Source organism: Danio rerio, chromosome 8, assembly GCF_052040795.2.
Source record: "Danio rerio strain M-AB ecotype USA chromosome 8, GRCz13ab, whole genome shotgun sequence".
NCBI lineage: Eukaryota > Metazoa > Chordata > Actinopteri > Cypriniformes > Danionidae > Danio > Danio rerio.
In genome coordinates this window covers 3,475,163-3,486,238 of record NC_141028.1, presented here as the reverse complement: position 1 = coordinate 3,486,238, position 11,076 = coordinate 3,475,163, and the positions used below count along the sequence as shown (strand labels likewise).

Here is an 11,076-nt window from a genome sequence, read left to right as displayed (position 1 = left end):
TGTTAGTGCGCACGCGCGCGTATGAGAGAGAGCGAGAGAGAGAGAGAGCGAGCGAGCGAACGAACGAACGAGCTTTGTGCTGTGTGTGTGTGTTTATACAGACAGCTTGGCTGTCTGGACTGTATACTGGGTGATTTTTGGTTGTGTTCTCCGCTCTAGCGGGACCGGGCGCGGCGGGCAGAAAACGGAGCGGGTTCTCAGGCTAAAACCTGGCGGGTGCGGGCGGAAGCGGGAGCGTTGTCATCCGGAGGTGTGTGTGTGTTTTTGTGTGTGTGTGTGGTATGGCGAGTACACGACTGTCTCCTTCGTTCGGTTATCCGTGGCACTATCCACTCGCCATAGTGTGGCAGCTAAAATCCACGTCTACACTATCGATCGTGTATGAACTGTGATTACTTTTTAAATTGCTGATTAGCTATTGGCCATTTCCCTCTCTTACTGAAGGCAGTCGACCAATCGCGACAGACTGTCATCGGTCCAATCAGCGCAGATTAGCTCCGCGCTAAGGAGGGGTTTGGGAACAAATGAATCACTGGACGATTCATACAGGAGTCGCTGGGATAATCAGGTAAAAATAAATGCAGATTATAAGACCATGAAAGTGTTTTTTGACCTTGCATGCATATTAGACTGTTGTTGGAGACCCTTACAACCAGGATATGACCCTATTTCATGTATAATATGGGCTCTTTAAACATTTAATGCATGTGACTGGAACAAAACCAACCTATTTATAACAAATTTATCTATGCAATCATTACCTTCATTCATTTTCTTTTCGGCTTAGTCCCTTTATTAATCAGGGATCGCCACAGTGGAAAAACCGCCAACTTACCCAGCATATGTTTTATGCAGTAGATGCCCTCCAAGCTGCAACTCACTGTGAAACCCCTAAACACACACATTCACATACATGCACTATGGACAATAAGGCCTACCCAATTCACAGCACATGTGAGGGAAGCCAGGAGGAAACCCACACGAACATGCAAACTCCAAACAGAAACATCAACTCATCCAGCCGAGGCTTGAAATAGCGACCTTCCTGCGCAACCCCCTTTCGAGACTATTTCAGTTAAATTTATGCATTTGGCAGCGTTTGATTTTAGAGACTTTTTTTTTTTGCTTTCTGTGAGCTTTTCGGCACCGCCTTTCCTTTTTTATGGTCCATCTCTGACAATTAGCTTGTGTTGCACTTTACTGTTTGTTTGACATTCTTACCAGATTTTGATTACGTCCGCATAACCTCTAATTGGGTCAGCCCATCTCGAAACCAGTCGGTCATTGCCGATTGGGCCACTATAATCATCATCATCATCATCATCATCATAATACTCACATCTTGCAAGAGATAAAAGCTGCCTGCATGTAAAAACAATGCATATAAAAAAATAAAATAAAAAAACAGCTGACCGGCCCACATTTAAAAAATGGTCCGGCCCTTCTGGCATTTGCCAGAATTGCCAGATGGCCAGTCCGCCCCTGGACACTACAGATCAAAAAGCGTATACGCGGTCTTCAGCCCCAGAGGGTTAACAGAGCCAGGAAATGTTCACAGTATGTCTGATAATATTTTTTCTTCTGGAGAAAGTCTTATTTGTTTTATTTCGGCTAGAATAAAAGCAGTTTTAATTTTTTTATAATCTATTTTAAGGTCAATATTATTAGCCCCTTTAAGCTATATTTTTTTCGATAGTCTACAGAACAAACCACTGTCATACAATAACTTGCCTAATTACCCTAACCTGCCTAGTTAAACTAATTAACCTAGTTAAGCCTTTAAATGTCACTTTAAGCTGTATAGAAGTGTCTTGAAAAATATCTAGTCAAATATTATTTACTGTCATCATGACCAAGATAAAATAAATCAGTTATTAGGGATGAGTTTTATGTTTAGAAATGTATTAGTATTATGATAAGTAATGTGTTAAAAACTTAAATTGGGGAAAAAACAGGGGGCTACTAAGTCAGGGGGGCTAATAATGACTTTAACTGTACTTATTTCGTACGAGTATAGTTTTTTTACAATAGTCAAAAATACATTGTATGGGTCAAAACATTATGCCAAATGTCATTTGAATATTAAATTAATATCCTGTTCCATGAAGATAATTTGTAAAGTTAGGAATGTGCGTGGCTAAGAACTTCATTTAGACAACTTTAAAGAGTAAAGTTTACAGTATAATACAGCGGTCACCAAACTTGTTCCTGGAGGGCCGGTGTCCTGCAGATTTTAGCTCCAACCCTAATCAAACACAGCCGATGTGAGCTAATCAAGGCCTTATTTGGTATACTTTAAACATCCAGGCAGGTGTGTTGAGGCAAGTTGGAGCTAAACTCTGCAGGGACACCGGCCCTCCAGGAATGAGATTGGTGACCCCTGGTATAATATATCAATGGAAAGCTGTATTTTTCATATATTTCCCAAATAACAGACCAAGGAAATTTTGACGGAATTTCCTATCAATTTTTCTTTTGGTGAAAATCGAATTACTTTTTGGCAGGAATAATTTTTTTAATATAGGTTTTTAATGTTATTTCAGTATTATTCGATTATTATTATTATTTTATTTTGTTATTAGCCCCTTAATAATTTTTTTTAAACATTTTTATTTATTTTTATTGTTCAAACAAATCACTGTTATACAATAACTTACTAGTTGCCTAGTTAACCTTATTAACCTACACTGTAAAATATACAGTATTACTGGCAATTTTGGTTGCTAGCAATACTATAAAATTTGTATTGCTATAGCACATGCTATGGCCCCATATGGTCCAAAAGCAAAGCTTGTTTTTAATAAAACAAATATAAATCTGCATATAATAAATAACATTGCTGCTAAGAATAACATTATACTAATGCAAATTCTCATGAATAAACTGAAAAAGCCCCCCGAGATGAAAAAGGCATGGAGGCAGTGGTTTTAATATTTATGTAGAAAATAATAATTTTAATCCTTTAATTGTTTTCATCTGTAAGGATATTTGTGTATTGCTGTACATCCTGTGTGTATTCATGCAGTGTAAGTGTTTAGACCTGCATAACTAAATCGCTCCACACTGGACTTTAGAGCAGCTTTTAGTTGGTCAATGATGAGGTTTATTTCAGTTCCTCAAAATAGCAAACCACCAACAATGCTCCCTAATGCTGCGTTCACACCAGACGCGGAACGCGTGGATAAATCGCGCGTAAATAGCCGCGTGAACATTTGAGTTTATTCGCTTCATTCGCGCGTCAAATCCGCTTCATTCGTGCGTCAAATTCACTTCAGAACAGGATTTGCGTGATGGGCAAAAAGCAGGGCTTTTGTCTGCCCGGTGACTCTAGCTTCATAGCTGAATGGCTAACATGGATTTAATTAAGAAAAAAAAAACAGTGTTTATGTACTTTTTTTTTTTTATACACCTCCTTTCAGAGGTGCATCCAGCTCTGTGAGCTCATAAACTCCCCCAGAAACTGAACCTGGATGATGGAGGCTTTCAGCGGTGCTTCTGAAGCATGGTTTATACTTCTGCATCAAGTGACCGGCGTAACCCACGGCGCATGCAACGCGCGTAGCTGTGCATTTATACTTCTGCGCGCTGTCTCTGTTGGTCTGCATTAACACTTCCGAAACGCTAGTTGGCAGTGAGGTGTTAATGTTCCTCTGTGTCGAGTTTCTTCGCTGTTGTTTTGCTTTCCCTGAACACTTCCGGGATGTACAAGTGGCTCAAACTCGCTCATTTTGAGGCAGGAACCGGCGGACGTGCCACAACTTTAACTATGAGGTAAACACAAAACAAAAATTTCCACACTTGTAAGCAATCGCTCCATCAGGCTCGCACCATTCACTCGGCTCTCGGTCCCGCCCAGACTCATCAGCGCTACCAAGCCGACCAATCACAGAGCTTGTGCTACGCGTCGTTGCAACGTGTAGTTACGTGTAGTTTTTTTGAGAGGTGCACGTCAGTGACGCCGACGACCCCAGCGAAGGGCTATGCGTCAGTGCCGTAGCATACGCCGGCGTTTGATGCAGAAGTATAAATTGTAATAAAGTAGAAGTAATAAAGTAATAGTAAAAGAAGTAATAAAGTGCGCAAAACGCACAACGCCACGCCATTCGCGCTTATCGCATTATTCGGGCCGCGTCATTCGCGCCGCAGGATGTCTATTCGTGCGTTTGCATTGACCTTAAATGTACATTGACGCGCGTTCCGCATCTGGTGTGAACGCAGCATAACACACCTCCATTTTAGACCAGCACACTCAAGAGTCCACAAAGTGCTACAAATGAATTTGCTATTTAAACAACATGGCGCAAAACGGGAAAATCAGGGTTGTGCTGGTCTGAAAATAGCAACAAATCGCGCCAAACACGTCTTGTGCTTTATTGTGCCGGGTGTAAGATAGGACCCTCAGATTTGTGCTGCAGGTTAACAAATTTACCTTGACCTTGAGGCAAACTGAGCAATGTTAGTTCCTGCCCCAACAGCAAGTAGACCTCATGAACTAACCACCAGAGTTTGGACATATTCACAGACAGTCTGTCATGAGTATCTGTCTCATGTCAACACACTGTATACCTCTGAAAGGCTCGATTACACTTCTTCTTTCTACAGTGCTGCGTCTGAACATCAGTGAAAAGTGAGAGAGAACAAAGCGCTTCAGTGACCTCAGAGGCGGTCTAAAGGCTTTTTTCCCTCAGTTATTAATCAGCTAGCAGCTAAATCATCCACCTGCTATGCAAATACTCAAGCACACACACGCACACACACGCTACTCACCGTCCTCATATACAAAGTTCTAGGAGATTTGCATCCAAACCTCACAGCACAGTGCTTCCTGATGAACTGAACACCTCGTGCATCATGGTAACGTACAGCTGTTTCTGTTTATTCCATAGGTTGCATGTTGATTTGAGCTAATGTTTGACCTGCTGTTAGAGATTTGAGTTGGCTTCGGGTGCTAATGAACGCTATTTTATATGTAAACAAACATCGTCTTTTATTGAAAGTGTGTATTTTAGGTGATTTCTGCTTTGAAACCTGCGCACTGTTTCAGCTCCTCATTGACGCAGGATTAAATGTGTCATTGTTCTCTGTCTGGTGAAATTCAGCCACTGATCTGATCAAAAACGGAAAGTAGAAACGTTCAGCTTCCTCTTATCTGGCCATCACTGCGAGACGGACACTATTATGCTGTTAATATGTGCTTGTTTTGTTTTCTATTTAACATTAATTTATGCTCTTACATTCAATAATAACATTACTTTATATGTTTGCACGTACTTTAAGTACAATAAATGCTGTTAGAAGTTAAAAATAAATATACACTGTGAAAAAATATCCTTTAATTAGCAGTTTTCTGTTGTTTTGTGATCCATGTTTTTATTTTCCCCCCTTTATTTTATCTTTTTGAATTGCATTATGGGATCTTTATCATTTTTACAGCAACTTTTAACCTTGAAAAGTTAGAAAAGGTGACTTATATGAACATTTGTAATAGTTTGCAGGGCTATACTGTCTGTTGGTGTTGTATTCTATGCTACAACCACCTTACTTTTAATACTAAACCAACAGCACATGTTCTGTTGTTTTACAGACTTATTTCTCTGTATATTATTGTTTCTTATACATTATATTATTTCAAACGACTTAAATGTCAATAAATGTCACTTTGTTAAACTGTAGAGTCGAATTTTCGACATCTCATAATGCAATTCACCACCGTAAATAAACAGACAACATAAAATATAGAGACTGTTAATTAATTTTTTTTACTGTGTAGTTATGTGGCGCAGAGAAGTGATTCAAGTTATGTGTAGAGAAGTAAATGACTGTGACACATTTGTATATCTAAACAGTGTTAGTGTAATGAGTTGCAAAGTAAATATTAATCACCTAACAGTCTATTTTTGATCTAATGAGAATTAGTTGGCATGTAGATTAGGCATGGGCCAATATAAGGCCGTACTCACACTAGGTACAGTTGCCTCGAACCGGGCCAAAGCACGCTTGTCCCCCCTCCCGTCTCCCCCGACGGCCCGCACTCACACCATATCGGGCCTCGGCACGCTTACGTCATCGCTGCTGCGCTGTTCAGAAGCGCTCTCTATGGCAAGCCTTTTTAGCATTTAAATCTTTGTTCTGACTCCATAAATATATTTCGAGATATCTCTAATTATATTTTGACTAGTCATAATTATAATTCGACTAGTCAGAATAACAATTAGAGATACCTGCAATTACAATTGTACTAGTACGAAATCAGATTGGAGATATCTGCAAATATATTATGACTAGTCATATTCCTCCATTGACTTCCATTGAAAAATATTTGCAGATATCTCTAACTGAGTTTTGACTAGTCACAATTGTAATTAGAGATATCTTTGAGTTTTTACTAGTCATAATACATTTGGAGATGTCTTTAATTCCTCATATTTAGAGATATTTACAAATATATTTGAAGATATCTCTAATTAATTTACTAATAGTCGTATTACAGTTGTAGATATCTTGAATTGGATTTTTGACGAGTCAAAACTCATTTAGAGTTTCTGACGGTATGATAACCTTGGATAAAAATATCACAGTTTCACAATATCACGGTATTGTCTTTACTGCTCTAAAATGACTTATTCTAAAATCTCTGAGTTAAAATCAGCAACTTATTTCCCCCACTGAACGCAATATATTTTATTTCATGAAATATTTATAATATTCGGGAACAGTAAACATGTTTGGCCAAATAATTAAAATGAATCATTCACTTCTGCTGTCTTCATTAATTTCAGAAACAGATTTCTTTACAACACATGAAAATAAAACCTTTACACATAGCCGGACTAGATTGGGTCTATACTTCACAGAGAAACTAAAACTACGCCTATAACTTGCAGCAACCTCATAAAAGTTAAACAAAACTTTTCATAAACTTCTCATAAACTTTTCTTACATGATAAAGTATCATACAGTACATATCATAAGCTTTATTTAGCAAAAAAAACAACAACAAACAACCAAATTTAAGGTTATTTGGGCTAAAATTGGGTTACACGTAGCCGGACTACCTAGCCGGTGAAATGACGGCTATTGCTTGCTGGGCATATACCTTAGGAGCAATATTACAGACAATAGCTGCGTCCCAAATGGCACACACTATGCACTCATGCACTATGTACTTATGCACTTACACACTCAACAGGATAGTATATGTATGTAGTGGTGTCCCAAATGGCACTCTAATGTTTTTTTACTAAGCGGAAATTCAAACCGTTTCCCTGATGACGTTTGACGGTTGCCAAATCAGTGAAATAAACGACCGACTTATCAAATAATACCTGCCATGAGTATAACCACATTTACCATCGGGAGGCGCTATAATCACTCTAGTAGGAGAATTTTGCTTTCACCATCCAAAATAAATAAAGTTATTCAACATGTGCGTCCGATAGCTCCGCAAACCATCAAACCTGCTGTCGTTGAGTGCGTGAAGTGTCCATCATTACACACTTCACTTTAGCGGCTGAATGAGTGCATCATCCGGGTAATTAAAGTGCACTTAATGTTTTTAGAGTTTTCAGTGTGAACGCACTACTTACACTATTTATACTACAAAATGGCGTAGAATAATGCATAAGTATGCAATTTGGGACGCAGCTAAAGTTAGCGGTTTTAAAACCTTGACTTTTCCAAACCACGATAAACCTTTTAACAAGTTAACGTCCCATGCCTAATGTAAATGTAACTTACATTTAACAAACGCACCATCAAAATAAAATGTGACCAATTATTTTGCTTGTTTTAAGGAAAAATCTGCTTAATTTTGACACATTCTTTCTGAAAACAAGACAATCTGTTTTGCTTGTCTACAAAATGCTTCTTGATTAACGAATTTTTAGATATTTGGACTAGAAACAAGACACAAACTTTAAATAAGAAAGCGTTTTTTGCAGTGTGCTGTAATTACATTTCATTTTCCCTGAAAGAGTATAAAGTAAGGGATTACTTCTCATTTTTAGGTCGGTTAATTACAGTTGATTATGATGTACTGTAGAGTAGTTGTGTTAAATAAATCAGCAGGTCTGGATAAATCAATCCAGAAAATAGTGTAATACAAATATATTCAGTTTTTTTTTCAACTAAAGGATTTTCAAGACAATTGCACATTGAGTGAGAAATTAATGTCAATTATTGTATGAAATATGGTGTCGTTACTTTAAAACATTTCATTTTTGATAAATAAATAGGGTTTGAGTTTCTTAAGTGTTACTTTTGTTTTTGAACAAAGCTAAAAGGACATGTTTGACTCAAATGTAAATAATTGAAATAGATTAATTTCTATTATGTGTTGATTTATATGGATTTTGAAAGTAGTATGAAGTCAGGTAATTATATAATTTTTTTGTAATGCTGGACAAATATTAATCACATCCAAATAATTTATGTGTGTGTGTATTATATATATTTATAATGTAGAAGTGATACACACACATACATAAACAAAACAAAACCAACAAAAGAGTTTTGTTATATAGATATTTAAATTTATATAATCTCTATCATATACATACACTACCTGACGAAAGTCTTGTCGTGGATCCCAGTTTTAAGAGCGACAAAGAATAACTCGAATTCTAGTTGATCATTTGGAAAAGTGGCAGAAGGTGGATTTCTCTAATCAATCTTCTGTTGATCTGCATCCCAATCATCACCAATACTGCAGAAGACCTACTGGAACCAGCATGGAGCCAAGATTCTCTCAGAAATCAGTCAAGTTTGGTGAAGGAGAAATCATGGTTTGGGTTTACATTCAGTATGGGGGTGTGCGAGAGATCTGCAGAGTGGATGATCAACATCAACAGCCTGAGGTATCAAGACATTTGTGCTGCCCATTACATTACAAACCACAGGAGAGGGACAATTCTCCAGCAGGATAGCGCTCCTTCTCATACTTCAGCCTCCACATCAAAGCTCCTGAAAGCAGAGAAGGTCAAGCTGCTCCAGGATTGGCCAGCTCAGTCACCAGAAATAAACATTATTGAGCATGTCTGGGGTAAGATGGAGGAGGAGGCATTGAAGATGAATCTAAAGGATCTTGATGAACTCTGGGAGTCCTGCATGAATGCTTTATTTGCCATTTCAGATTACTTTATAAGTGATTTGAGTCAGTGCAGAGATGTATGGATGCAGTCCTCCAAGCTCATGATGGAGTCAGACACAATATTCATTCTGTCTCCACTGCAGCAGGACTTCATATTCTATACTGGACATTATTTATTTTCAGTGACAAGACTTTTGTCTAAGCAGTCAGACCTTACTGTCCTAATTAAATCATTAATAATCAAGGCTTGACCATATGTTATTGTGGTAAAATAAGCGTCATCTAGAGGCCTTTGCTTTTCTTAATCGCCACTTCTGATACCAAATCATCAACTAGAAGTCAACTTATTATTTGTTGTTCCTAAACCTAGAATAGACAAGACTACTGTCAGGTAGTGTGTATATTTTATATCTAAATATAAGTAAATGTTTTCTCTAATATGTGCAGGCATTTGTGGATTTGTATAGTACATATGTGTGTGTATAATATATATAGTGTTTATTATTACAGTACAGAAACAAATATGTCAAAACAATATAATATAAACACAATGTAATGATGTAATTGGTAATTAATAACTGTTTGAATTAACGTATCCAGCCCCTGTATCTAACCAAGATAAGAGGCTAAGTAATAATGCGGTTTGCAAACTGAACATTCCTTTTTTTAGGCTGGCTTGTGTAGCAAGCCAGACTACTGTTATCCCATTTTTCTTCTGAGACTAAAAAACAAAACGCATCTCCTCCTAGAGCTTTCGAGCTATGACCACCAAACTCACACCAAACCTTCAAACTGGTCTGACTCGGTGTGCTATATCTTTTCCAACTGATCCGACTTTCGGTTTTCCGAAAAACGTCCCGGGACCGTTGGAAAAATCCCATTGACTTAACATTGGACCAGACTTTGTGACCTCATAACTCTGCATCAGACTGTCACACAGACTTCTAACTGGGCTCATTTAATTCAGACTACCTAACTGCCAATACCTGATGAGCTTTTAACTTTCTGGCCACGCCCTAGTAACCACTTTTGGGACCCTAGAAACTGTCCCATAGACTTCCATTCAAAAGACTGTCATTGACTTTACATTGGATCAATCTTTGTGAGCTCATAACTCTGCATCAGACTCTCCTACAGACTAATGGCTGAGCTCATTTAACTCAGACTACCAAACTACCAATAACTGACGAGCTTTCAACTTTCTAGCCACTCCCTAACTACCAGATACTGCACCCTAGCAACTGTCCCATAGCTTAACAAATAACAAACCCATATCTATCTATCTATCTATCTATCTATCTATCTATCTATCTATCTATCTATCTATCTATCTATCTATCTATCTATCTATCTATCTATTCATACTTTTTAAAACTGTTTAAAGTAAATAAACTATTACCAACAGGCTTTCACAAGCCAGCCTCAAAGTTTGTCTCGACAAACTTTAATAATCTAGTTATACTTATTATATTATTAAACATGTGTGATATGTTCCTTCCCTCTGTGCTATTTCTGAACTCCTCATATTTACATAATCTTTTACTACATCCAGGAAGTAACAAACCAAACCCGCACAGCTCAATACACATTGTTCTTGTTAGAGTTTGACCTTGATTTGGGAAGAAAAAGTCATGTGAATTCATAAAAATTATTGTTGTGAATGTTCTGGAGCAAACACAACTAAGACATGTGTGTTTTTATTCATCTTTAGAGTTTCTTCGGGAAGACCTCCCGAAGACCTCCAGCTCCTCCCAAGAGAACAGGTACAATTATGACAAACTTTATACTTCTGTACAGACAAAGAATTGGAGGCCATTTATTTCACAGTCTATTATGTTTAGAAATGTGTTGAAATAAAATATATTATTTCGGTTAAACAGAAATTAAGGAAAAATATACAGGAGGGCTAATAATTCTGTACATACTTCTGGATAGGCTGGAAAACTGGGTTGGGCTGTCTGGGACAGTCCTTAAATGGTTCAGATCTT

The 11,076-nt window shown here is 37.7% G+C and overlaps 1 protein-coding gene across 4 annotated transcripts in view; it reads left to right on the top strand.

Annotated features, from left to right (window-relative positions):
• The window catches only part of si:dkeyp-117b11.1, a 101,117-nt gene that overhangs the window by 57,164 nt on the left and 32,877 nt on the right, over window positions 1-11,076 (top strand). For 2 of the 4 annotated variants that reach the window (XM_087264153.1, XM_087264152.1), the window contains exon 2: window positions 10,800-10,851. Coding sequence is in view for 1 of the 4 variants with exons in the window: in XM_087264151.1 (XP_087120277.1) it covers window positions 4,852-4,854; window positions 10,800-10,851 (55 nt within the window). In the remaining 3 variants the exon portion in view is untranslated. Of the gene's footprint in view, window positions 1-3,280; window positions 4,855-10,799; window positions 10,852-11,076 lie in introns of those variants that run through there. The other 2 variants (XM_087264151.1, XM_087264154.1) reach the window with 2 other exon arrangements.